We start from the raw sequence: 27,432 nt of genomic DNA on the forward strand, positions 1-27,432 counted from the left end.
TGTCTTCCAGAGTGTGGTGAGGATTAGAAATAAACATGTGTAGGCCGGGCGAGGTGGCTCACGCCTGTAATCCTAGTACTCTGGGAGGCCGAGGCGGACGGATTGTTTGAGCTCAGGAGTTCCAGACCAGCCTGAATAAGAGTGAGACCCCCGTTTCTACTAAAAAAAAAAAAAAAAAAATAGAAGGAAATTAGCTGGACAACTAAAAATATATAGAAAAAATTAGCTGGGCATGGTGGTGCATGCCTGTAGTCCCAGCTGCTCGGGAGGCTGAGACAGTAGGATTGCTTGAGACCAGGAGTTTGAGGTTGCTGTGAGTGAGGCTGATGCCACAGTGCTCTGGCCCAGGCAACGAAGTGAAACTCTATCTCAAAACAAAAAAAAGAAAAAAAAAACGTGTAATGCCTGCCACATAATAGCTCAATAAACACTAGTTAGAGAGCATTTACATACGTTTATATATCATATTAAAGATTCTAGGGGGCCGGGCACGGTGGCTCACACCTGTAATCCTAGCACTCTGGGAGACGAGGCAGGTGGATCGTTTGAGCTCAGTTCGAGACCAGCTTGAGCAAGAGCGAGACCTTGTCTCTACCAAAAATAGAAAGAAATTATATGGACAACTAAAAATATATATAGAAAAAATTATCCAGGAATGGTGGCACATGCCTGTAGTCCCAGCTACTCGGGAGGCTGAGGCAGGAGGATTGCTTGAGCTCAGGAGTTTGAAGTTGCTGTGAGCAAGGCTGATGCCACGGCACTCTAGCCTGGGCAACAGAGTGAGACTCTATCTCAAAAAAAAAACAAAAAAAAGATTCTAAAGTGATTTCTGTAATGTTCTCTTCCTTTTGCTCTCATTACTTTTGAGGCAGATGTTATTATTCTCTTTCATTCATTTAGAAAACATTTATTGAGAAGCAGTCTAGCCTAATGGTTAAGAATGTGAACTCTGGAACCCTACTGCCTGGTTCGTATCTTGGCTCCACTGTTTCTAGCTGTGTAACCTCGAATAAGTTTTTTTTTGTTTTTTTGTTTTTTTGAGACAGAGTCTCACTCTGTTGCCCGGGCTAGAGTGCTGTGGTGTCAGCCTAGTTCACAGCAACCTCAAACTCCTGGGCTCAAGCAATCCTTCTGCCTCAGCCTCCTGAGTAGCTGGGACTATAGGCATGCGCCACCATGCCCGGCTAATTTTTCTATATATATTTTTAGCTGTCCACATAATTTCTTTCTATTTTTAGCAGAGACGGGGTCTCGCTCTTGCTCAGGCTGGTCTCGAGCTCCTGACCTTGAGTGATCCTCCCGCCTTGGCCTCCCAGAGTGCTAGGATTACAGGTGTGAGTCACAACGCCCGGCCTCAAATAAGCTTTTTCACCTCTTTGTTTCCTCATCTGTAAAATGGGAATAACAGAAGTGCCTATCTCGTAGGGTTTTTGTGAGTGTTAAAGTAATTAATATGTATTAAAACAGTAACACTTGCCATAGTTATCACTCAATCAACATTAGCTATTATAAGCTAGACATTATGGTAGTACAGAGAATACAAAGATAAACAAGACAGTTTTTGTCTTCTGTGAGCCCAAACATGAGGAAAATGAGTCTGAGAAAGGTGAAATGAGCTACGACTGAAATTCAGAATTTTTCCTATAGAAATCCAGTATTCTTTATGATACCAAATTGTTTAATTAGTATAGCCTAATAAACATATGTTAATTAAGGATTATCAATTAAGATTTAAAGAGAAGAAAAGATTTAACTTAAGCAAAAGCAAAATAACTGTATATCAGTAATTACCAGCATTATTCATTCATTCACTATACATTTATTGAGGACCTGTTACCCATCATCCACTATGGCAGACACCATAGAAGGGATGCTAATATAAATCAGGTGTATATTCTACTACAAGTAGATCTCCCAGTAAGGAATATAAAACATATGTGGAATGTAGTAAAGGTTCTAGGCTAGCTACCGTGAAGTTTGAGGCTAACAGTTAATTACAACTTGGTAAGCCAGTGAAAGCTTTCTGCAGGAGATGCTTTTTTTTTAAAATTATTTCAGCATATTGTGGGGGTACAAAAGTTTGGTTTACGTATATTGCCCTTCCCCCCCCGCCCCAGGAGATGCTTTTGAATTGTACCTTAAAGGACAGGTAGGATTTGGACATGTGCTGATGGATGAAAGGGGCATTTCAGGCAGAGGGAACAGATTATGCAAAAGCATAGAAATGGAGAAGCAGAAATCACGTTCAGGGAACAGCAAATAGTTCAATTTTGATAGAACATAGGAGTATGTGATGAGAAGTGACAAATATAAACAGAAAGGTTGGCTGAGACTCAACAGTATTAAAGTCATTTCAAATATTTTTTTCAGGATTCTATCCGCGTGGTCTTGGGAAACTTGGACAATCTGCAGCCCTTTGCTACAGAACACTTCATTGTATTTCCCTGTATCCTTTCTTTCCTGGCTGGAAATGAGCTACAACACACATTGTAGATTCAAATGGAAGGAGCAAAACCATAGGCAGTTTGGAGGATAGCTCAGGGAAAGGAGAGGGAGTCTTATACCTAATATAGTACTCAGGGATGCATACTGGCATCTTTCCTCACTCCTTAGCACCATTTCCCAGATAAAAGCAAATGGGAGAGAGTTTCCCACCTGAAATTCAAACATGGGGAAATCGTCTTGATCCCCTACCCATTTGTTTTCACTCTATATGTGGAGATGAAATGGTTTCATGAAAACCTGTCACCTGGTAAGTAGAATGATGTGAGTGTGGGTGGTAGGGAAGAAAATGGGTTAGCACTACCAGCTGAATATGGCCAAATGGGCCACCAGATTGGGCTCCACCTGCACACTGCAGAGGTCAGGAGCATGTGCTTCAAGCCAGACTGCGGGGTTCAAATCTTGGTGGCTTTGCCACTTAATTGCTGTGTAAAGTTAAATAAATTACTGAATCTTTCTGTGCCGCCTTTGTGAAATGGCAAAGAATAATATTAGTACCTATCTCATTGAGTTTTTAAAAGGATTAAATAAATATATAAACACTAGTAGATGGAAAGTATAAAATCTGACTTAGAGTAATCACTCAGTGAAAGAGACCTTTATGTAAACACTTCCTTCCATTTTAGAGTATTCGGTGGCTTTCACCTTAGAAGTGTCTTAAGGTTATCTCCCAATTTTGAATCTCTAATGGCCATGACTACTTTTATTCATTGAAGGACAAGTAAACAACTGCCAGTTTGATTTGAAAAGGTCTTGCCTCAAAATATCTAATTCATTTGTCACTGTTGCCTAAAGTTCCCTTTTTTTTTTTTTTTTTTTTGTAGTAAGGATCATCCCTTTTTAAGTGGCATATCATTGTAATGTGAATCAAACCCTTTTCAGCTTATAAATGACAATCATTCTGAAACAGGAAGGAAGAGAGTTTGAAGACGCTATTTCTAGAGAAAGTGGTACCAGGCAGAAGGGAGAAGGGCAGATGGGGAGGTTTTGTCTAGGGCCAGTTCCAAAAAATAAATAGTAGCCAGAAATCCAGGTAAAACATAGTTTTCATCAATTATGACATTCAAATTTCCTATTGTAGGGAAGCCGATAAATGACAGTCCTCTGGGGTTGGTAAGTTTGCCTTTTCTGTACAAAATGGAAATTGCCTTTATTGCCTCCTATTGTCCAAAAAGTCCTGATCTTGTCTCTTCTTACTTTGCCCCTCAGTTGCTGCCTAGGTCTCGTCAGAATTGTAAACATAAGACCATATTTTCCCCCTTGGCTAGATTTCTGAGACCATGTCTGTAGCAGAATGTCCATACCTACTTGCAAAGCTGGTGTTAAAAGTTGCCTTTGGCAGCTTAAAGATGGGGGTTGTCTTCACTGTGTCCTCATGAACTGTGGGCAACTCTAGAAAAGGAGGAGTCACAGACGTCTGGTTCCTCTTTAAAGGTCCTAGCTGAGAAGAAAGCAGTAGGAGCCATGATGAAGAAACGAAAATGCATGGAAGAGCCCAGCTCCCCCAGTGGGCCGAGGCTGCACAGGTCAGTGGTGTGGGAGAGAGGCTAACTCCTGCGTCCTAGTTAGACTTTGCTACCTATTGCTGCCAGTTGATCCCATCCTTGGGCAAGTCACTTGCTTTTTGGGGGCTTAATCAGTACCTGCCTATGCCAATAGTTGGACTGAGGAAAGGAAGCAAATTGATATTTGCAATATAATTTGAAAATAGTCCCTTTCTCAGCAAAGTAGGATTGTTCTATTCATCAAGATGAAGGCTAAGGCTGTGCGCGGTGGCTCACGCCTGTAATCCTAGCACTCTGGGAGGCCGAGGCAGGAGGATCACTCGAGGTCAGGAGTTCGAGACCAGCCTGAGCAAGAACGAGACCCCGTCTCTACTAAAAATAGAAAAGAAATGATCTGGACAGCTAAAAATATGTAGAGAAAAAAATTAGCCGGGCATGGTGGCGCATGCCTGTAGTCCCAGCTACTTGGGAGGCTGAGGCAGAAGGATTGCTTGAGCCCGGGAGTTTGAGGTTGCTGTGAGCTAGGGTGATGCCACGGCACTCTAGACCGGGCAACAGAGCGAGACTCTGTCTCAAAAAAAAAAAAAAAAAAAAAAAAAAAAGATGAAGGCTGAGAGGAAATACAATCAGACAATTGTATTCAATATAATCAAACAATTGAATCAAAACATTCAATTAGTACTTACTAAGATAGGGCTACGAGAAGGCACGAGACTTATGATGTCTCAGAATATTATATAAAAACACAGGGAAACCCTTGAAAGAGTAAGAACAAATAGAATGTGATTCTATTTTACCCAGTGAGCAGTAAGCTTTTGGAATCTTAAGAGGCAGTCCAGTCCAGGCTAAAATATAAATGTTTGCAAGAGGGTATGTATCAATTATTAGGTGAGGCACTGTGATATTAGGGAGAATATTGAGCACATTCCTAACATGTTGAAGCTGCTATTGTGGAGGCTACTTATGTTCTTCTTTTGATTCTCTGTCAGGGATAAAATGAGTCAGTAAGACAATTCAGTCATTGTTATTAGCATCCTAGAGAGGGCTGCTGGAATAATCCAAGGTGTGGTTTGCTCCCCAGCCCAAGGTGCTTTCACCCAAGCTTCACAGAGAACAGCTGTTCTTTTCCTGGGACTCTCTGGGCCCCTATACATACAGGAGCAGCAAGGGTAGACCACAGGAAGCTGACCCCAGGCCCTCCAGATGCACATGTAGGTGAATGGTTGGGGAACTCCTTTCCAAGCCAGGTGAAAGGTGAGAGTACTCCAAGGTGTGAAGCTTTGCTCTGTTCCATTTGACTGAATTTTCTGTGGAGAAGAGGCCTCAGATCTTTTCTTTCTCTGGGTTTCAATGCACAATCAAGTATTTCAAAATCTGTTACCTGCTGTCAATCAAGTTTTTCCTTTCTCAAACCCCAGTGTCTCAAGTTGGGATTCTACTGAGAATTAAAGCAGCACCCAAAGAAAATTTGGCCACACAATTTATCCTGCCGGCCAGGAATGGTATAAAAATAGCTAACCTGATGAAATATTCATTTGGACCACATTTGCTTGAATGTAGTAATATTGCCTCTGCCAGTAACATTTCCTGGGCTTTTTCTCTCAAACTCAGGGCCAAGATGGAGACTTCCAGCCAAGGCCCCAGCACAAAGAAGCCCGCTATGGAAACCAGGAGGGTAAGCACCAAAATGGAGGCTTTGGAGGTGCTTGGCTGTTCCTACTCTGTTACAAGTCAGGATTCCTGTTACCAGCACATCTTGGTCCTTAGTGCAGATTGAATTGACTGAACTCATTCTCAGGTTTCACTATCTGTAGAACAACATTCAACTATTCCGCCCTTGCCACAACCCATCCCAAAAGTGGCTGTATAATATACACATCGATGAGTCTTTTTGTTAAAAGGTCCTCTATTCTCAGCCTGAAAAGCTGCTTCTCATACTCTGTAGTTGAAATAAGAAAATAGGTCTGTACTGAATTGAGGTGGGATCCAGTACAGAATTTTCTCTTTAGAAAAATTTTGCCTTCATCTACACTGGGGCCTGAGTCTAGGAATGTCAAGTTTTTACAGGTGAGCTAGACATGTATCAGAACTGGTAACTGATAAGAGGAAAGGTCTACAGCAGTAATGGGCTGTCCTCTGATAGTATTTCATTTATGGATATATCTATTCCCCATTTAGATACTCATTTATCTGCTACTCCTTTTCAGCACTTCTTTTCCATAGTAGTCTGTAAAATAGTGCCCTTTTTCTTTTCTCCCTTCTTTGAATAGCTGTTAGCTGTTATACATGCCTTATAGATCTTCCTTTTTTCTTACTTCTCTGTGTCTCCAAAGTAGCTCTGACTCTAAATATCCAAACACAAACAACTCATCTCCTTCACCTTCCCAGAACCCATAACATGATCAGTTATCAAGCAAACATTTACACATACATAACATTCAACAACTTTTTATTGAGTGTCTACTATGTGCCAAGTACCGGGAATATCATGCTGTCCCATAAACATACTCAGTGTAAAGCTAGGCAGACAATTACTGACAGATGTGCTATGTGCAGGGGTAGAAGGAAGCACAGGGTACGAAGGGAACACAAAATGGCCATGAGGAAAGGGTTCCCAGAGTAGCTCAGAGTAGCTTAAAGAGCTCAGGCCAAAACGGAAGAGTATGGTGCTTTTGGTGACTGCAAGCCAGTGCACCTGGAGCTTAGAGCACAGTGCTGAGAAACGTTATTGGAGAGGTTAGCATGGGCTGGATCATGAATGGCCTTGAGGCTACCTTCAAGATCACAAAAATTTCCTAAAACATTTTTAAGTAGAGGAATGAAGTTATTTTCATTTCCAAACTATTATTCTGTCTCCTATTTGCAAGGCATTGTGTTGGGTGCTGGGGCACATATAAACATATGTAACACCTGGTTTCTTTTTTCCAGGAGTTTATAATTTAGTTGGGAGAGGAATGCATCCTTGGGGATTTAGACCTCTACCTCTGTGGGCAGGGGCAGAGTACACGGCCCCAGTTGTGCCAGGGTTTACTGGCCCACTGAGTGATTCTAGGCAAATAGTCACTTCCTTCTATACCTTCCATCCTTTAGAGAGGTAAGAAGAAATGAGAAAGTACGTGAGAAGTACATGAAGCTCCGGGGAACAAAGACACTTTATACAACGAAGATAATTACTATTAAAGGAACATTTCCCTCACTCTCTACCCTTTGTACCTTCCTATTCTTAGTTTGACACATCATCTCCCTCAAGAACAGTACCCACAGCTTCTTACTCAACATAATTACCTTTTCAACCTGATTCTGGGTTTAGAAAAAGACTCTGAGTAAAAGGAACATGTTTATTGATTTTGACTCAAAGCCCAAAGACAGTCTCCATTGTATACCCTGTTCTCAGAGAGAGAATTTCTCCCAAATTAAAGTGATCATAGTGACTCTCAGTGTAAGTCACTTGATCTGGAAAAATTGAATTTGCTTCTATGGTCCAATGCTTAATATTTTCTTCCTCCCTTTGTGGGGAGTTAGGGTGTAAGATCGTAGTCAGTGTGGATGATGCATGTTTGAACACATTGGGAGCCTGTTGGGGAAAGCTTAGAAGAATACAACACTTTTCTGTTTCATAAGTTGTGTTTCGGGGAGAATGGGAAGGAAGGGCAGACCTTGTTTGTTACTGCAGGTCCCAGACCTAAAGGTCTGGACTTCAGAAAGGTAAAAAATGGAGATGAGCCCAGGAGTTTGAGGCTGCAGTGAGCTATGATGGTGCCACTGCACTCCATCCTGGGTGACAGAGTGAGACCCTGTCTCTAAAACAAACAAAAAATTTTTTAAAAGGGGAGAGCAGATGAATGGCCCAAAAGTGAAATAGACTGCATATAGCTTCTTTTTTGTTTGTTTTTGTTTTGCCACTTCTGCTTGAACTGATCTGGCCCTGAACATACAAAGGACAATCTTACATCAGGTTTTCAAGGACATTATGCCCTGATGGATGTCCCAGATGGTACCCTCAGTCTTAATTCCAGCTATAATGTTTTTCTTCTCTTACGACTTTTGCCTGAGAAAACCTCTCTCAAGATTAGAGGAAAGCCACAAAGGCCATCCTATCTTGTAAAGGGAATCTCCCCTGCTTCAGGGGTAGGCTATACCTCTGCCATAGGGCCTTTGCCCTCTGATCCCTGCTACCAACCTTAATAGATGCTTTCATTAGGGCCACTCTGGGCAGCAGGATTTAAGCCCACAACCATAGTTTCATTAAGTGTATAAGAATCATTGCCCCAAGCCAGAAACCAGAGCTGGGCCCTCTAAATTCCATCTCCACTCTGTCTAGAAAAGCCAAGAATGGTCTTTTTCCTCCTCAGAGTTCCCTTTTGCTTTTATAGGAATATGACTAAGGTAGCTGCCTATCTGGTCTGGGATTTGAGAGGTTTGCGAAGAAGCTCATCTCAGAAATATCTGCCTTTCTAACCTGAAGCTTACTCTTAGGATGGGGGCTGGTCCTAACTTTTCTAGGGGCTTGTCATGCCTCTGCCTCCCAGAACCCACCTTGCCAGGCCACAGCCCCTTGCTATAGAATTTTTCATCAGCAAAACAGCTCAAGGAACTCCAGCACTGCTACATAATCAGGCCTGTATGTTCTGACTGGGTGAGGAGAGTGGACAGTTGGCAGAGATTCCCAAAGAAAATATATGAACTATGGTTCTGACTGTCAGTATTTACTGGGAAATGTTGTGGGCCTGGAACCAGCTTGTAGAATGTCCTCTTCAAAGTACAAAGGAATTTCTATAAAGCAGTAGCACATGGAGAAATAATAAGATTGCATTGTATTGTGCTGACTGCTAATGCCATAGTTATGTTTCTCCTGCGCCTGGCTCTAGCCATGCTAATTGTATTTACTCTTTAATGGCACTGTGCCCTTGTACATCATGTCTCTGTGTGGAATGTCCTGCTCTCATTGACCATCTCCTCACCCCCATTATGACAAAATCCCAGTCATCCATCAAGGCCCCATTCAAATGTCACTTCCCCATGAAGCCTTCCTTGACTAACTACTGCCCACTCCATTCATGTCCTCAGTAACCACAGCACTCCATATAGACTCATGGGGTAAGTCTTATCACACTGCCTCTAATACTTAATTTGCATGTCAATTTTACCTCACAGATTATGCATATCTCCAAGATAAATTTAAGGTCCTCCTGATTTCTGAAACCTCAATATTCTGTCCTTGGCAATAGTAGGCACTCAGTAACATGGTAAGTTAAACTCAGCTTGGTTTGTTCTTGGCCCTTAAATCTCATGATTTTAGAGGGACAGTGATTAGGAAGCAGAAATGAAAAAAGGACAGTCCTAAAGACAGAAAAAAAAGAACAAAAACCTGTCTGGGCAGTCAGAAGCCAGGCCCCAGTGCTGATATAAAATCAGTTCACCAGCAAATAGCATTCAGATCACCAAGCTGTGTAGGAATAAAGTTTAAGACTTTCCTTGGTCCTCTTTTAATCAGAACAGGGAAAGCAAAACCCAGCAAGAATGGCAAGAGACCCTGGATTCTGATATCACTGATGTCCAAGAAGAGGGTAGGTTCTGAGAAATTCATATTTATTCTCCTTTAATAATCACCTTGTCCTGTTTAATTCTCTGATGAGCAGAACAGCACAGAGCTCTGAGTCTGGGCACACTCAGAGTAATGTGCCTTGCTCCCATGGAGGTGCTTGTTGGCCACCTTCTGGTCCAGGGGCCTGTCCTACAGTAATAGAAGCCCCCCCACCTCCCAAAAAGAGTGAAAGGAGGCAATGCATGCCTGTCCTTTGCTTCTTATGGTGAAGTTGATGCTCCCGTGATTCCAAAACATTTCCAACTGGGGTGATAAGTTTTATAGAAAAGTTTGGAGGGATGTGCTTCCCTTTTCTGTACTGTTGGAGAACAGTCTCTGGGAAGCTGTCTCTTCTCTTCTCTTGGGGCATTAGCATTAACATTGAAGGTACAGATGGATGCTCTGCAGGGCTGGGAATGCAAGTCAAGGCATTACCCTTCTACCTTGCTGATCTTTTACCCAGCATGAGGACTCAGTGGGAACTGCAGTTATCACAGAAGCAGGGGATATGGAAGCAAGTGAGTTCTTCAAGTTGTCATTCCATGTGAAGGCATATCAGCCATGGTGGGTAGCTGGGACTTGAGCTGTGTAAATATCTCAGGAGCCTGAGTGAACACTCCGAGACCAAAATAGCATCTTACTTAGCTGAGATGAAATTGGGAAGGTCACAAGAAACAATTCACCCGGATTTAAAGAAATCTTGGTATAAGGCTGCCCTTATCTCATGCTGGGTGTCCTGCCTTCTCCTACTCACACAAAAGCAGCCTATGGACTAACACTTTTTCCTGCCTGAGTGTTTTCCTTACAGATTCGAAGTTGGGGGACAGCCTGGCAGGGCCAATTGTCCCACCATTGCAGCAGAGCAGTCCACCTCCACCTAAAGAACTAGGAACCAGTGGCTTCTTTGGGTTTCTAAGGTAAGACAAACTTCTCTCCTGCCATCAAACTGAGATCCAGCTCCAGAGTGACATTCTATTTCCAGAGTTTGCCTCATTGAATCTTTCACAGTAATTAGAATAGAGAAGAAAGCAGATTACTTGCAGAGATTTCTCATTGATCTCCAGGATAGATGATGGAAATGAGATTGAGAACAAAAGCCCTCATTGTGAATTTAGACTGTGTCATATTCATTTTTATACAGTTCATCCCCACCCTGGCATGCCCAGCAAGGGCCTGGTTCTGTAAACATTGCATAAACAGAGACTATTCTTATTTTATTTGGGTCATTCAGATGATTTGGTTACTAAAATATTTCCATTCTCCCCTCTGAATCTAGCTTTGTGTCTTCAGAGTCTTTTTTTCAGAAGATAGCAAGTCCCTCTATGTGTCTAGAGCTCAGCCACCCTATTGCAATTCTTTTTATTTCCTCTTCCTGAGTATAATCTAATTTGGATACCTTTTCAAATGCTGTTCCAGACTTAAATTTCCATTCAGTGGTTCCCCAGAGCAAAAATGCCCTAGCTAATGAAGCACTAATGGGAATGGGGAAGAAGGGAAGGAGACCTTGTAGAGTCTCAGACTACTCTGCTCTCATTCCTGCAGCTCTCTCTGCCCGTTCCGATATTTCTTCAGGAAGAGCAGCCAATAGTGAGCCTTCCAAATGCAGCCGCGGAAGGAGGATCATCTCTTGCAGTGATTCCTCCCGAGCCATTCTTCCTCCAACTCTATCGTTTCCTTATGACACTTCAGCCATGGGGAATGAGGGCACCAAACTGAGTCCTCTTGTGGGTTTGTCCTGTCCTCTGCCCCTTTATAACTGAATTTTTTTCCTATTTAAAACATTAAGAAAAGAATGGAACTTTCTAAAATGCTCTGGCCCTGAGGGCCAGTTTAGGTCTTTTGTCTCTAGCACTTAGGATTCTAATGACAATAAATTATTTATGAAGAGTTATTGATTGAATTTAGTGAAGTAGAGAGAGTAAGAGAGAACAAACTCTTCCCTCAAGATACAGAGAAACAATGCATGAGACTTCCTCTATGTCTACCTGGTTACCGTTTACTGGATCACTTTGGGTGGGTGAGTCTGTACCTGACCTCAAATCTTAAACTTCAGTGCCAGGGGTTAGGGAGTGGGGTTTTGCAAGACTCACTGTCCTGAGCCCTGCTGACCCAACAGAAATCTCTTCCTCAATTCACCCACTTTGGCCCCAAAATGTAGCCTCTCCATAGGTAAAATGCTTCCCACCTACCTATCCCTCTGGTTCTTTGATAGTAACACAGCTTAGTTTATTAGATTAACTGGAAGTCAGTTCAGGTTAGGGCCCCTGGAGAAGGCTTGCGCACCCGAGCTGTGTCTTCAGCTGAAGAGCTGATCTGAGCTGACAGATAGTTTAGACTTGTGTAGCTTCAGAGGACCAAAATAATCAATAGGAATTTAGGGAAACCTATTTTAGCTCAGGACATAGGAATCACTTTTTAACTGTTGAAAATGTCCAGCATTAGAATGGGCTATGTCCTGAGGTAATCAGCCCTTATCACGCAAAGGCGTTAAACAGAGCTGATTATCTGTCACATGCCAGAGTGTTCCCCCAATGACTGGGAAAGTGGGGGCTGGACTGCGGAGGTCCCGCTGAGTCCCCTTAATTCACTGCCTTAGCCGTTGGTGGGGAGAAGAAAAGAGGTGGACTGCTACAGTGCCCCAGCAAATGAGGACCCAGGGCCTGAGGGGAGGAGGGACTGGAGGGGAAACTGTGAGGTGTGGGGATTTGAGACTTAGCAACATTGGTAACACCAATTCCTCTCAAACTGTGTACAGCCTTCGCTCTAACTGTCCCAAACATGGCCTGCTTTACAAAGCTGCTGAAAGGCACAACTCCAAAATCTGGAGATCTGAGTGCTCATCCTGGCTCTGAGTAGCTTACAATGAAGCTTTGGGAAAGCCGCTTTCCTCTCACGTTCTTATTTCCTCATCTGGAGATGGAGAGGGTAGGATTTGATGAGCTATAAAGTGCCTTCTAGCTCTAGAAGTCTGTGTGACTGGCCCTGCTCTTTCTAAACAGATCAGTGAGGCAGTGGCCCTGGGGGGAGCTGTCCAGAATCACCACAGCTTCCTTCTGATCTCTACCCTGCCCAACCTCTCTGGCTACTGCTGACCAGGGGTCTTTTTCCAACTTGTCACATTCTTGCCCCAAGTATAATTTAGTACCATGGATGGATGGTAGGAGATTTGGGTCCTATTTTTTTGTTTTGTTTTGTTTTGTTTTGAGGCAGAGTCTCACTCTGTCACCTGGCCTGGAGTACAGTGGTGTCATAATAGCTCACTGCAACTTCAAACTGCTGGGTTCAAACAGTCCTCCTGCCAGCCTCCCGAGTAGCTGGGACTACAGGCACAGATGACAATGCCGGGCTAATTTTTCTATTTTTTGTAGAGGGTCTCGCTCTTGATCAGGCTGGTCTTGAACTCCTGGCCTCAAGCAATCCTTCCACCTTAGCCTCCCAAAGTGCTAGGATTATAGGTGTGAGCCACCAACTACACCTGGCCAGAGATTTGGGTTCTAAACCAGTCCTGACATTAACTGGCTGCGGGACATTTACTAAGAAACTTTCCTTCTCTAAGTCTTAGTTGCCTAACCTACAAAACCAGAGCTGGACTAAACCATCAGATTTGCTGGGGTTGACAGCTTCAGGCTTGCAGGAAGGCGTCAGGTCGCTGTTATTCCAGACTAGGAGGACCGTCCAGCTTAGAACCCCACTCTAGAGCTGACCCACAAGATGAGAAGTCAACTACTTGACACTGTGGGAGTGAAGTTCTGAGACACACTTAGTAACCCCCAACCTTCCTGGCTCTGCCACCAAACACACCTCAGGAGACCCCCAACCCCAGTGTAATTTCCCTCGTCCACAAGACGCTTCTTCCCCAATCCTTTTCCTCTGCAGTCAGTAAAAAACACAGGCAGGGCTGAATTTAGTGGTTTTAAGGTTGGGTTGGCGAGGCCCTGAATAGGGAAGTGTCCTCCCCAAGGTCACACAGCAAAGAAGAGAACCCAGTGGCCACACTTTGGCCAGCAGTCCCGACCCCTGTCCTTTAGTGCACACACACTGCATACTCCACCCACTCCTGGCTTTTCTTCACATCTCCCTTCCCCGACCCTGGACTGCCGGCAGCTTTATGGACAGAGAGAAGCAGAAAGCAGCAGAAGCTACTCTCTGAGGACCACGCCTCAAAGAGCAGGATCTCCCAGGTGGGATTGTGCTGAGGCTTCAGACTGGGAGGCAGGCCTGAAAGCAGATCTCCAAGAGGGCGTGGCTCCAAAACTGCTGGCAAATATAAAAGCTTGGAGAGCCGGCACCAGTCTGGAGACCAGCTGGAGGCACAGGGAGACTGCAAGCCACTCTGCTCCTGGGCCTTGGAAGTGGTGAGCTCCCGGAGGCAGGAGGAGCTCTGGGGAGGGCCTGGGGATGTGGACAGGGCCCTGCAGGCCAAGACGGGGCAGATGGAGGGAGGAAGATGTTTGTGTGCCAGATGGTGAGGGGAATTCCAGGGAGAATCACCGCACAGAGGGCTGACACACAGGTCCCACCTGGAGACAGCTGCTCACACACACATCCATCTAGAGTGACACAGGCAGACACACACACATACACACTCAGATACACCTCACCTGTCAGAAAGACTAAGCCCTGGCTCACTCACCTGGAGGCATGCAGTATTTAAAGAATTCCCCCTCCCACCTGCACACCCACACAGAATCTACCCACTGTGTTGCAGATGCCTATGTCGTCCCCCCAAACCCTGCTCCTCTGCCTGCTAGTCCTGGCAATCACTGAAAGCTGGGGTCAGGAGACAGCCATCCCAGGCTGCCACATGCACCGTGAGTAACTCTGGGACCAGAGAGATAGGAGGAGTGGAAGTTCTGGGTGGGAGCAAAGAGCTGATAGACCAGACCGTGGGGCAGGCAGCTTCTAGATAGACCCACACGGAGGCACAGACAAGAGGAGCTGGGGCAAGCCTTTGCAGAGCCACTGTCTACCACTCGCCCATCTCCTTCTAGCCTTCAACGTGACAGTGCGAAGTGACCGCCAAGGCACCTGCCAGGGCTCCCACGTGGCACAGGCCTGCGTGGGCCACTGTGAGTCCAGTGCCTTCCCTTCCCGGTACTCTGTGCTGGTGGCCAGTGGCTACCGACACAACATCACCTCCGTCTCTCAGTGCTGCACCATCAGCAGCCTGAAGAAGGTGAGGAGGGCCCAGGTCTGGTGGGGGAAGGCAAAGGAGAGGGGGATCAAGATGGCCCTGAGAAAGGGCACTGGAACGTGGAATCCCCTCTCCCACAGGTGAAGGTGCAGCTGCAGTGTGTGGGGAACCGGAGGGAGGAGCTCGAGATCTTCACGGCCAGGGCCTGCCAGTGTGACATGTGTCGCCTCTCACGCTACTAGCCCACCCTCTTCCCTCCTTCCCCCCTGGGTCGCAGGGCTTGATGTTCTGGTGGGAAAAACCTGGGTCTGGGATTTAAAACTGGGGGGAGTTCCAACTCTGCTGGTTACTTGCTATGGGATTTTCTTAAATGAAGGGGTTTCTCCAGCTCTGACCCTTTTAAGATTTTGTGATTGTCACCTTCTGGGAAGAGGGAAGATTCTGCCTTTTCCCTGCCTCTTCCTGGCCCTTCTAACCATTCTTTCATCATTTCACTTTCCTCTTTGCCACTACCCCTAAATAAAGCAAGCAGTTCTTGAGTTTCTTTCTTTATTAAGTCTACCCCCCAGCCAGGGGAAGGGGGATAGACCATTATTACTGTGACTCTTACCCCAGGACACTGTGAATCTTTTCTTGCCTGTGCCCTCACCCCTCCCCGTGCCCAATAAATAAAAAGGGGACAAGGAAGTACAGGGTGAGGGAGAGGAAGGAAGGAAAATGCCCCAGTCCCAGGACAGTATCTGTGTTGAGGGTGAGCTGGGCGAGAATAAATAGACCATGGACCCCATGGTGGGGATGAGGAGGGACCTCGAGCTGGCCCGAGGCAAGGGCAGGTGAGGTGCTGAGTGTCCTTGCCCTAGGCTGGGAGCAGGGGGTAGGAGCCTGCCTGCAGCCTGGAGCCCAGCTTTGCAGGGCAGGGGAAGATCCCTGACGGCAGCTTCCTGGTCAAGCTTGCCCTGGTCAAGTCCTGCCATACAGGCCTGAGAGTTCTGTTGCCAAGACCACCATCTCCTCTCCTCGTCTCCCCCCAGTGAAAGCTAGGCCAGGCAGGGAGTCCTCAGAAGCCACTCTGGCAAGGCCAGGGGGAGGTGTGTGTCTCTCTGGGCCCCTGGGCAGGAGAAGGGATGGCGGGACTGGCTGGCGACTTTGAGTTTAGCTTCTCCCCTTCTGAGGGGCTCTCTAGCTCTGACCCCCACTGGTGGACACCTGGGGTGTAAGCCGCTGGAGGGGACCCTCCCTGGTCCCCTGGGCTCCCTGTAGCCGGCGTAGCTGCAGCTCCTCCAGGCCTTGCCACAGCTCCTGACGCTCCCGGGCCTTCTGCTGCTCCCTGGGGACAGAGGGTGAGGCAGCTCCCCTACCCGGGCCCCCCCCACAGTCCAACCTCCCTCACCACTGCCCCACCTGCAAAGGCAGGGCACAGAACCATTTTCTGTTCTGGGACTGCATAGGAACCATCTGCTTAGCGAAGAGAGCTGAGGAGAGACTTATCCCAGCCTGCCGTCATGGAGATGAACAAGCCTGGCTCTGAGTGGCCCCCTGGCTGAAGGGTAGGAAGCTACAGGGAGCCAGAACAGGTCAGTGCCTGGAAGAACTACCTGGAAGAATGACTAGAGGATGAAGTGGGCAGCCAGGCACAGGACGGCCCAGCACTTGGCAGGAACATGGGAGAGACTTTCAGCATCTGATCAGACAGGGTTTGGGGTGGTCCTTTAGGGTTCCCTCCAGCCATGAGGGTCTGATTCCTTCCTGCTCATCTCCCTCTCCCCCACACCTGACCCCCCACCACACTCACTGCTGCTTTTCCAGCTTGTAGGAGGCTGTGAGTTCATCAAACAGCTTTCCATTCATCTCCATGAACGTCTTGAGCACATTGTAGATCAGAGATACGATGGTTCTTGGCAGGGTCAGGGGAGAGGGTTGGGGAGATGAGAACAACTTCAATTTGGCCCCACCTTTCTTTCCGGCATTCTGCCTGTCCCTGTTCCTCAAACACAGGACGTAGCCCTGAACACCACGAGCACTGCCCACTTCTCTGTCCTTTCACCACCCCCTTGGCCATGTTCTGATGCTTTCTCTGATCCTCTCCAGCTAGGAGTAGCCCCAGGGTCTGGACTGACTGACCCAGGTCCCAGTTTCTGTGGGTTAGGTCAAGGCTTGGGGACTCACTGATTCCAGTGCTCCTTGGAGACTTGGTAGAGGGTCCCAAACACAGCAGGCAGCACAGTGTGGCAGTTGTCCTCAATGAGGCTCAGGATATACTCATTGTTCCAGAAATACAGAGCCCGCTCTGCAACCTGGGGCATACAAAATGGCACAGTGAGCCTGGCAGTGGCTTTGTGTGTGTGTGTGGAAGGTCTGGTATCCTTCCCTACCCCAAAACCTAGGCCCTCTGACCTCCATACACCCCACACTCAGAGCTCATCTGACCCACTGGAGGAAGCAATGTGGTGAAAAGAAAAGAGGACTGGTTTTGAAGTCCAATGCTCAGGGGCAAATCGTAACTCCACTACAGGCTCTGCTATGTCTGTGTGATTGTGGACGAAGGCATTTCACCTCTCAGCCTGTTTTTTCTCATCTGTAAAATGGGGCTAATAATACGGACTTCCACAGGACTGTTGTAAGAATCAAATGAGATACTGGACTTTAAGGTGTTTAATAAACTGAAGTACCAGGGTCACTGTGAGGAAGAACTGACTTCCAGGAGGTCATGGCTCATAAGAATGGGAGAAAGTCGGTGCACACATGCAGGAGAACATGAGTTACAGTAGCTGGGATGAGGTGGGGAAGCCTGGCTGAGTCCTAAGGTGGATCTTCTGAAATCTAAGGCCACTAAAAAAGGGGAGAAAGTGGTCACAATCCTCCACCCTACTCTGAAGCACATTTCAGTTTACCAAACGTGTCTACACTCACGATCTCTTCAATCCTCATCACCCCGCTGTGCAAAGATTGTTCTTGGCCCATTTTACAGGTGAGAAGCCTTAATCAGAACTGGAGTGGTAAAGTGATTTGCCCAAGGCCCCTCAGCAGAAGGCAGACATGAGGCTTGACCCTAGGGCTCCTGGCCCTAAGTCCAACATCTCCCCATTATCAGACCTAGGACTGGAGGAGAAACTGAGGACAGAGGGAGCAAGGCTAGGTCAACTGGCCAGCCTTCCCAGGCCATACCCCTGCTCCCACCCTGCACATCCCGCCTCACACCTGGAAATGGGGGCTGGAAACACAGCGAGCCACCTGCTTGAAGAGAGGCTCCTGGATCTTTACGAACTGGGAAGGCTCGATGACATCCAGAATCTCTTCCATCTCCCCCAGAAACATCACCTGGGTGGAGTGGGGGAGGGAACAGGGACAGAGGGACAGCAGCTCACATCTCCCCCCAACACACACACACCTGACTGCCTCTGGAAGCCGAGCCCTCCCAACCTCCCTCTGGTGGGCATCAAAGCCCTTCATACCTCCTTCTGGGTGCAGGTTTTTGGCCAGTATTTGAGCAGCCCCCGGATCACCTGTCGGGGTTGAGGCAGAAAGGAGTCAGACCGGCAGAGGTGAGGGGCCCACCTTCCCCCAGAAGTACTCACGTGCTCTGTCAAGGTGGCATCCTTCTCCAGGAACTGCACTACACAGTATGCCAACTGCGAGGGGTGATGGGTGGAGAGAAGGAAGACAGGGGTCAGGAGGCGACCAGGTGCCAAAGACTGGCTTCCCAGGACAGGATGCCAGACACCTGCTCACTTACTGCCTCACTCTCTTACTCACCAAGCATTTACTGCCTGCCTAGGATGTACCAGGCATCAGGACTGGTGTGCTGGGAATACAATGATCTCATGGAGGAAATATTCAGCAAACTAATCCTTATAAATTTTGCAGAAGGTTCCATAATAGAATTCTGCATCAAAATCTTTGGGAATATAGAAGGAAGAGAGTTTAACTCTGCCTAGGGCAGGTAGAAAGGGAAGGGGCTGGGGAAGCTTCACAGGTCAGCCTTAAAGGGCCAGTGGGAATTCCCTAAGGTAGGTGGAAAAGAATTATAAAGTGGGATGGGATCCCATGACCTCCAGGCCCCACGGGCTGCTCTGACTCTGTCAGAAGGTCCTGCTGCATCAGGGCCAGGGCTGGGCCTCACCTGGGCGTGAAAGACAGACAGTGACTTGACAGAGTGTAGGGGAATCAGGACGCGAACCAGGAACTGCTTGTGCTCCGTCTTCAGGGGCAGCGCAAAGCCATTGATGATGCTGAGGATTGGGAGAAGAGAGGAGGAGGGCTCAGATGACCCAGCCCCAATCCCGCCTTTCAAAATCCTAAGCTCCCGCTGAGGGCCAGGGATAATCACCTTCCTAAGATCTCCAGCAGCTCAGCCACACCATTGAAGTGCTCGAGTTCATAGATGAATCTGCAAGAGGAAGAGAAGAGCAGGAATGCTCAGAGCAATCGGAGTAGGCCCAGCCCCGCCTTAGGCATCCTGCCTGCTTGCCCCCCCCCCACCCATACTGCCAATCCAACCTTCTCCCAACCCAGATGCTGCGGTCCCTTCCCAATGTCCCAAACCAGGCCCCGCTGAGATCCATACCCACCTCTGAAACGCTCTTCTCAGCCCTGCCACCTCTGCCACCGAATCCCCAGCTCAACCCTCTCTGCTGTGAAGTGTTCCAGCCCATCTCTTCCTCCCGCAGACCCTAACCCTCATCAGCTGATCCCCGTCCAGCCTGTAGGCACCTAGCCTACGTCCTTCACTCTCTGCGCCAGTCAACCAAAAGAACAACAAACACTTAGAGCATCTACTCCATGCCACATCATTCTCAAAATTATCCCAGGAGGTAGGGCTTACTAAATCCATTATACAGATGAAGAAATCAAGACTCAGCAGTTACTAAGTGGGGAATCTAATGGACCACAAGCTCCTGGAGGACTGAGAGTGCGTCTTGCCTATCCTGCAGCTACTAACAATAAAAGCTAATGTTTCAGAGTCCCGACCTCAGTCCAGGAGCTATACTGAGTGCTTTGGAGGCAACACCTCATTTCACCTTGACGACGGTTAGTACTGGTAGCATACCCCTTTTAAAGATGAGGAAACTAGGATATAGCTTAAGTGATTTGCCCAAGTCTACCCAAATATTGGAACCAAACTCAAATGCAGGCCATCTAACTCCAGAGCCATGGTCTCAACTACAAGGCCATGTGATCCCCAGAGGCCCATTGCGTGCTGGTGCTCAATATGTTTGCTGAAAGAATCTCTCTTTGGCCCAGTGCAATAAGGGTCAGAAAATTTAGGCCCTATCTTAGGCCCCTGGACTGACCTAGTCCCTGCAAACTACTTCATCTCCCTTGGTGTCTACTTTCTCATCTATAAAATGGAAATAAATACCCACTCCCTGCAGATATCGCAGGCTTTGTATAATCTGTACTATGTAATATGTTACCAATAAAGAACTTTATAAACCAGAGCTCCACAAAGTCCACACAGCCTGGGAGCCTTTGCCTCCGTCTTCTCCCCAACAGCTCTCTCTCTCTCCCCTGGTCCCTGCCAGGCAAGCAGCAGCCACTCACCGGAGGAAGATGTGGTTGCACTGTTTGCGGATGTAGGCCCGGAGACCCAGGAACTTGCCATAGACCCGGTGCAGGATAGTCTTGAGGTACTCACGCTCCCTGGGGTCCTCGCTATCAAACAGTTCCAGGAGCTGTAGAACCCAGGGTTGGGATCAGGTGAGCGGTCAACCCAGATTGCTTCCACCCTATCCCAGGCCCCTCAGAGAGCCCACCCCTGCCTCATGTTACCACCCAGCCTGGGCTCCCCACTTCACCATCAGAACAAACTTTTGATCCACATATCTCTTGGCTACAGAGGGCTGGAAGTCTGGGCTCTCCAAGAAACGCAGGAAAAACTCATATACCAGCTGGCGGAGGGGGACAGACAAAAAGGTGAGTTCAGTAACTGCCTCACCCACTTACTCCACCCTATGGCCCTCATCCAACAGTTCAGGGGTTAAGGAGACCCTCTCCCTGCTCCTCAGATCTCTTCCACAACTTGGATCCCTGCCTTCTCCAACCCTCCAGACCTGCAGATGTGGCCATGAAGGTTCAAGGTTGGGCTCATCCTCTTCAGGGTCAAATTCAGGGTTCTCACTGGGTGGCAGGGTCCGGAAGATATTCACTGAGATCTGAGGGGCAGAGTCAGTGTTCTTTAAGGAAGAGCCCTTGAAGGCAGAAGCCAGGGTGTTCCCTCATTCAAAGTCCTAATGGGTCGACCTCAGCACCCGCCCCAGCAAGCAATTCATTCCTTGGGCAATCATCACCTAAACACCTAGTTTGTGTCAGCCCTGGGCCAAGGGCTGGGGACCCAAGGATGGACAAGACACATCCCTGCCTTCTAGGCAGGTACAATCCAGTGGGGAAGACAGAAGTCAAAAGCAGTAAGATCTACAGGCATTCTGGGCAGAAAAGAGGAGGTTTCTAGCTTGGGCACTCAGAGTGGCTTCATGGCAGAGGCAGCACCTGAGCCAGGCCATGGAAGGTAAGGGGTGGGGGGAAGGGCACCCCAGGCCTTGGGCAAGCACAAGCAAAGGTGTGGAGGTGGGACAGGCCAGCAGGCCCCGAGTGGGTGCCTGGCAGCAACACAGCAGGGTGGAGGGTTAGATCTGAGATGTGGAGCATGAGGCTACACCAAGAAGTGAAGAGTGTAGTGTTATTCTGTGCACAGTGGTCCTGTGGGTAGGTCAGTAGGGTTCACACGCCCCCTAAACTGTCCGTCAGAGGCTGGGTGCTAGGCGCTTACCATGCGGATGATGTCTGGGTAGACAGGCTCAATGAGGACACCCCGGGTGCTCCCTACACACTCCACCAGCTCATTGAGTGCTGCCCGCTTCACCTCCTTCCCCTTTAGGTCGGCCACACAGTCCAAGAAGTCAAACATTACCCCACACTGGGCCAGCTTCCGGCTCAGCAGCTCGTGCAGCTCCGAGGCCGGCACATCTGAGGAGGGAGGGAGGGGGCTGAGCCAGGGCTCCAGCTGCCACAGGTCTGGGCAGGGGTGGACCCTCCTAATCTCTAAGGCTGGTTCTCAAGGCCACCTCTGCTGTCCCCAGACTCTGTGCTCTTGTGCCATCTCCCCCTCCTTGCAGGAGCAAACAACACCTTTCCCATCCTCCATTCCTAAGGGTTAGGGGAGCTTCTTCTCTTCCTCCTAATTCAGGCTCAGAGAGTTCCGATGGCCTGATTTTAAAGCAAGATCACAAGCCCCGGATATGTGAGCTTTCCACAGGTGCCCCAAACAGCCACTACCTCCTTCTCATAGGTGGCACCCTGCTCTAAGTGCCAGAAGTGGGAAAGGGCTCAGGGCCAAGGATGTCTAGGGTGCCCTCTGGCCCAGCCAGTCCAGCCCTATAGGCCAGGGGTGGGGATGGAGGCCACATGGTGATCACAGGGAGCCAGGCCAAGCACCTGCTCCAGGACCCCAGCAGCTAGCTGGGCTGACAGTGGCCTCCTGGAACCCGGGCTGCAGGCCCCACCTTTAGCCCTGATCTGCCCCCCAGGGTGGTGCCACCTTCAGATGCCCCACCTCCAGGGATGACAGGCCAGTCAGGCCATGCGTCAGCAGAGAGGGCTAGGGGTGAGCTGCTTCTCACAGCTGGCCTTGCTGTTCCCCTCTGGGGCTCAGGTACCCCAGCAGCCAGCAGCTAGCTCACCTTTGAGCAGGGGCAGTGGTGTGAGCTCTTGCTGATTGCTCTGATAGCGGAACTGAGAAGAGCTGTGGGAGCGCCGGGGCCGGGCCCTGCGGAGGGACCGGCGGGAGAAGCCATCCACCTTGTCGGGTGGGGGCACAGGCGACAGCCCTGGGGAGGAGGGGCTTGTGGGGGTGCTTGCAGAGGGCAACTTCGTCTCCATGGCGGACAGGCAGCAGGTCAAGCTTTCAGAGCCCTTGGGGTTCTCTCTGGGCCTGGAGGATGCTGGGTGAGGCTGGGCAGACTAACTTGGGTCCATCCTGTCGGAGGGGGGGGCACAACCACAGTCCTGAGCCCCCCCCCAGGGCCTTCGGCAACTGCCCGGTCCTGGGGGGGCAGGCAGGGTAGAAAGGAGGATGGCTCAGGTCCTTCCTCGGGGTCCTGAAGAGTCCAGTTAGGGTTCCCACCCTGGCTTTTTTGAAAATGAAGTCGGGGCAGAAAGGTCAGCAAGAAAGAGACAGAGAGAGCCAGTCAGTTCTTTCAGGACAGATAGCCCGTGGGGCTGCAGCTGGGTGCCCATGTCTGCTTTTCCCTCCTATCCTTGCCCAGGGTGCAGCCCCCTCCCATCGTGGACGTGTTCCTCCCTTCTCCCAGACTGAAGGGCCCCAGGCTCCAAAATAACTGCTCCCAGAATAGGGCCTATCCCCAAGCCAGCCCCCTTCTCAGAATGGGAACCCCTTTCTCATCCCTAGCCCTTTACAGAATGAAACCCTGCTCCACTAACGCCTGCCACTATGGGCGCCCCCAAGAACGAGGCCGTATCCCCATGCCAGCCCCCTCCTAGAACCCGACACCCTCCCCCGCCTGAGCTCCTCCTTCCTGGCCCCCCAAACCTCATGGGGGGGGGAACACTCACTTCTCAGAAACCCAGACTTTGGTCGCCAACCCCTGGAGGCTGCCCGTGGGGAGGGGGGCGGTGGTTCAGGGCTCCTTTGCGGCGGTTCTGCTCGGGGCGCTGGGACTGGGCGGCGGCGCTCCTGGGTTCTCTCCCGGGCTCCGGGGGGGCTGGAGCATGCCCCCAGCTCAGCCCCGGGTCGGGGCCGGGCAAATGGCGGGCTCCACGCTGGCCTGGGCAGCGCGCGGACCTCCGCTGAAGTCCTGGGACTCCGACCCAACGGGGTGCAGCGCAGCGGGAGCCACGGCTCGGTGCGCACCGGCACCCGCCGCCCAGCTGCTCAGGATGACATCAAGTCACCTCCCCCCGCCCGGCCCGCACCTCCCGGCGGGCTGGCGGGGCGGGGCCTGCGACAGGAAGGCCCCGGGGCCGCTGGGAGATGTAGTCCCCGCACCCTTTAAGGGGAGCTACCAAACTGAAGCGGGTAAACCCTAAAGGAGGACTCCGGGCAAAGGCTGCAGCTTTTGAAGCCAGAGAGCAGAGTGGGATGGGCTGTAGCTGGGGACTGGACCCCTGGACTCTGGAAGGGAGACTGTACAGGGAGAGAGGAGGACTCAGGAGTCTGCATCGGGAAACTGGCGGTCCTGGGGAGGGCAAAAAAAAAAGAAACTGGTGGTGATGCCAGAACACTGGGAGGAAAGAGGCCCAGCATGCTATGCCAGGCCCTCGGATTTGGCCTGGGTCATCTATGCCCATGGGAACCCCACCATCACCCCAAGATGGCCAGACACTTCAGAAATCCCTTGGAAACCGGCACTGGACTAGTTAATTGTCCGCAATGAGTCAGTGCCTGCTGGGAGGGGTGTGGTTCACCAGAGGCTGCTGGGAAATGCAGTCCATCCTCAGGCCTGCAGTCCCCCTCCTGTCCCTTGCTGTCTATGGTGACATCATGGTCTTGAGTTTAAAGGGCCAGCCCTGGAGTGGTAAAGCATGAGAGCAGGAGGTTTTCTCCGGGGGCTGCCACTGCCCCCTACCAGGCAATCTGGCCTCCTCATGGATCTCCCAGACTCTCTGGGCCCTAAGATGTGTGGGGAGGGCCAGGGAGAGGGAGGAGTATCTCCTTCAAAATCCTGCTGCTGGGTGTTCAGGACACAGGTGGGATTCTAGGAGTTTGGCATTCTGGCCACAAGTCCCCAGCCTACAGTCCTGGGTCCCCTTCCTAGGACCCTGGACCCCAACCCCCTTTATTTCCCTGAACTCCATCTCCTGCACTCCTGTGAAATCTTCACCCTGGAATTTTGCCTAGATGAACAACTGGTCTATGCTGAGTAGCAGAAAAGGGAGAGGAGACTGGACAGAGAGATCGAGGAGAGGGTTAGGCCCTTTTCAGAGTCTGCTGCACCCTGCTTTGGTTGGGCCCTGGTGACCATTCAGTGCTCCAGAAGAACCACCTAGCCATCCTCCCTGCTGCAGAGGGAGCCTGAGTGCCCAAGAGGAGCCCCCATGCTAGAGCAATGGAAAGCAGAGGTCTGTACTGAGGCCTGCAGTTTAGCCAGGCTGGGATCCACGACTATATCACCGGCGACCCAGCTAGCATTCCACTTCTCAGGAATCTTCAGCAGTCCTTGCCCACCTGGCTCTTTGTGTCCTCGTGTGTCAGTTGGGAATCCATAATCTCCTTCCTTGCCTACATCCCAGGTCAGGAAGTGAAGCTTCTTCCACATCCCTGAACAAGCTGGGGCAAGACCGGCCCACAGAGCTTTCTATAGCTAGGCAAGGAGCCCAAGGCCCAGAGAGGAGAAGGTCACACAGCTTGTCACCAAAACCTGGTACTGGGGCCCAGGCCTCCACATCCCAGCTGGCTCCAGCCCGCCAACACAGGCCTCCTGGGAGCCAGTGCCCTGGTCCCAAGGCCAGACTGACCATGGATGGCTGGTGCTCTGTGCAAAGGAGATGGTCCATTTGAGGACTGGGGGACTGAAGGGTGGAGGAGAGGCATAAGACTTCTGGAAGAAGTAGCATTTGAACTGGGTCTCAAAATAGGCATAATGTCACCTGGGGGATGCAGGGTTGAAAATCCTTTTCTTAATGTCTTTATTGAGATACCATTCACATACCATAAAATTCACCCATTTTGGAGTCCTTGTTTAATGGATATAATATTTCAGTTTTGCAAGATGAAAAAGTTCCAGAAATTGGTTGTACAACAATGTGAATATTCTTAACACTACTGAACCGTACACTTAAAAATGGTATTAACTATCCTTTTCTTAGGGTCGTGCTACTGTCCAATGAGTGTGTAGTGAGGGCAGTACTGCTAACGCTTGCACAACATGCCCCTATCAACTAGAGCTTGGCTTTACCTTGGTGCAATTTTGGAAAAAAAAGGTATTAAGATGGTGAAATTTATGTTATGTATGTTTTACCACAATTTGAGTAAAATATGTTACATTGTGATATGCAATGATAGAAAAATATTCAAAAGAAAACTACAAACTAAAAAAATTCATCCATTTTAGTTGTACAATTCAATGGTATTTAGCATATTCATAGATGAAATTTTTTTTAGATGTGTCCAGATCCTGCTACACTCCTCATGGCTGCCCCTGAGCTACCTGGTGGAGCTCCTCTGGCCTTGTCATCTTCCTGGTGACCTCCTCCCTCCAGCTCCACCCAGCCTTGAAAAGATAGGCCTCTCTTTCTCCTGGAAAGCCCTTCCCTCAAATAAAATCTAAGCCTTCCAGGAAGGACCAAAAAGCTACAGCCCCCCAGGCCGCCTTCCATGATCCCTTCCACACCTATCCTGATCCTACTGAGGACAATTCCCAGAGGGTGTGCCATCCCTTGGGGGAAGGGAGAGAATCCTTCAGGTCAGGGCCCCTGAGGCCTAGAGCTTGCTGTTTACCTGATGAGTTCCCACCTAATCTGAGGTGGGGAGGCCCCCCCCCCAGGAGCCTCCCTCCTGGGCAAAGCCTGGCCCTCCCCTTTTGCTCTCCATGGGGAGGAATCTTCCCCAGACCTCTTGGGTTGACCGGGATCCAATTGTCCAGTAGAAGCTCCCTAATGCAGTGCCCAGGGCCAGTGTATTTTTTTGGACTGCGGGACCTAAAGTGGGGCTTGGGATGTTATCCCAGAAATGCCCCATGGAGTCCCTGTCACCACCTTCTCTCCAAAAAGAATACTGTCTCCTTTAATCTGCCAGTATTTTTCATTTACTCCTTCAGCTTCTGCTGCAAGGCCTGGGCTAGATTGTGGAATGACTGTCTTTGAAGTTGGTTTTCTGTGGAGCTTGTGGTGAAGTGATTGGGGAAGATGGCAGAAAGACCTTGGTGCCCCCTCTCAGTCCTATCTAATCTGCTGTGGCTCAGGCTCAGGAATGGACTCACAGGCACAACTCCTAAGAGACAGGTGTGCCAGCCAGTCAAGTTGTTAATATAATGAGAGACAGATGTGAGTAGAGCCTGACCCTGGAGTCCACCTCAGCGGAGGAAAGTAGACTCGGGAAGCAGACTCCTCAGAGGGGAGCTGGGGGCCTAGATATAGGGAATGACCCTGTGTCCCGAGCCTTTGCACATGGTACATCCCATTCCCAGAGCAGGGAATGATCACCCCTTCCTCGACAGGACACAAGAACAACTTTTCCTGGACTCCAGGAGAATGCGCCCTTTTATTTCCACTGCCTTTGTCTCTTCCCCCTCTCTCCCAGAACACTGTGTTGAGACCCACTGCCTTTGGAAGAAGTGTTGCTCCACAGCACTATGTGCATAGTCTCAGTTTCCCCTCCTGCAAAAGTTGGGGTATTAACATTGCCTCCCTCATGAGCCTATGGTGAAGAGCAGAGCTGATGAGATAAGGCATGTAAGTAGGGAGCCCAGGGCCTAGGACATCACACAGGCTTAATTCATGGTATGCTATTTTTATTTTATTAATTTAATAAACAACCAATGAACACAGCACTGTCCCTGGCCTGTCATGGAGAGCAGGCAGATCTCTTGATTCACTCCACAAGCACTTTCTGAATGGTCACCAACTCAGCCTACCTCTGTGAATGGGGCCTTCCCAATGATTCCTGAATTCTCTCGGAGGCTGCTCCTCAATCCCTTCCGGGTAATTTAAGCTGCCCCTGCCTACCAACATAACCCCAGGTAACAGGGGATAAA

General features: G+C 49.3%; 3 protein-coding genes and 1 non-coding gene across 7 annotated transcripts in view; 3 read left to right on the forward strand and 1 right to left on the reverse strand.

The window, feature by feature from the left end:
* MAJIN (membrane anchored junction protein) overlaps positions 1 to 11,406 on the forward strand; it is a 30,557-nt gene extending 19,151 nt beyond the window's left edge. Inside the window, exons 4-11 of the mRNA XM_069471623.1 lie at positions 2,371 to 2,446; positions 2,627 to 2,752; positions 3,584 to 3,615; positions 3,937 to 4,028; positions 5,619 to 5,682; positions 9,502 to 9,574; positions 10,400 to 10,508; positions 11,134 to 11,406. Coding sequence (XP_069327724.1) covers positions 2,371 to 2,446; positions 2,627 to 2,752; positions 3,584 to 3,615; positions 3,937 to 4,028; positions 5,619 to 5,682; positions 9,502 to 9,574; positions 10,400 to 10,508; positions 11,134 to 11,179 — 618 coding nt within the window. The 3' untranslated portion in view covers positions 11,180 to 11,406. The remainder of the gene's footprint in view (positions 1 to 2,370; positions 2,447 to 2,626; positions 2,753 to 3,583; positions 3,616 to 3,936; positions 4,029 to 5,618; positions 5,683 to 9,501; positions 9,575 to 10,399; positions 10,509 to 11,133) is intronic.
* Positions 10,497 to 15,264, forward strand: GPHA2 (glycoprotein hormone subunit alpha 2). The gene is made up of 5 exons (XM_069471624.1): positions 10,497 to 10,508; positions 13,696 to 13,946; positions 14,300 to 14,402; positions 14,583 to 14,767; positions 14,866 to 15,264. The coding sequence occupies exons 3-5, from the start codon at positions 14,300 to 14,302 to the stop codon at positions 14,965 to 14,967; spliced, it is 390 nt and encodes a 129-aa protein (XP_069327725.1). The 5' UTR covers positions 10,497 to 10,508; positions 13,696 to 13,946; the 3' UTR covers positions 14,968 to 15,264.
* Positions 15,265 to 15,282: 18 nt separating this feature from the next.
* PPP2R5B (protein phosphatase 2 regulatory subunit B'beta) lies at positions 15,283 to 23,588 on the reverse strand. Of its 4 annotated transcripts, XM_069471628.1 has the most exons (14): positions 23,294 to 23,588; positions 22,402 to 22,845; positions 21,492 to 21,688; positions 20,776 to 20,877; positions 20,521 to 20,613; positions 20,267 to 20,397; positions 19,053 to 19,112; positions 18,846 to 18,954; positions 18,301 to 18,354; positions 18,178 to 18,228; positions 17,924 to 18,043; positions 16,892 to 17,019; positions 16,518 to 16,619; positions 15,283 to 16,052 (listed from the first exon to the last, which is right to left on the reverse strand). In XM_069471628.1, the coding sequence occupies exons 2-14, from the start codon at positions 22,598 to 22,600 to the stop codon at positions 15,905 to 15,907; spliced, it is 1,494 nt and encodes a 497-aa protein (XP_069327729.1). In that variant the 5' UTR covers positions 22,601 to 22,845; positions 23,294 to 23,588; the 3' UTR covers positions 15,283 to 15,904. The 4 variants fall into 4 exon arrangements, with proteins under 4 accessions (XP_069327729.1, XP_069327728.1, XP_069327726.1 ...); XM_069471627.1 differs by having other exon boundaries at positions 18,178 to 18,354; positions 22,402 to 22,764; XM_069471625.1 differs by having other exon boundaries at positions 18,178 to 18,354.
* Positions 23,589 to 25,530: 1,942 nt separating this feature from the next.
* LOC138385629 (U4atac minor spliceosomal RNA) lies at positions 25,531 to 25,656 on the forward strand. The gene has a single exon (XR_011233849.1). It is a non-coding gene; the product is annotated as a U4atac minor spliceosomal RNA (small nuclear RNA).
* Positions 25,657 to 27,432: the final 1,776 nt, after the last annotated feature.

Source organism: Eulemur rufifrons, chromosome 6, assembly GCF_041146395.1.
Source record: "Eulemur rufifrons isolate Redbay chromosome 6, OSU_ERuf_1, whole genome shotgun sequence".
NCBI classification, from domain to species: domain Eukaryota; kingdom Metazoa; phylum Chordata; class Mammalia; order Primates; family Lemuridae; genus Eulemur; species Eulemur rufifrons.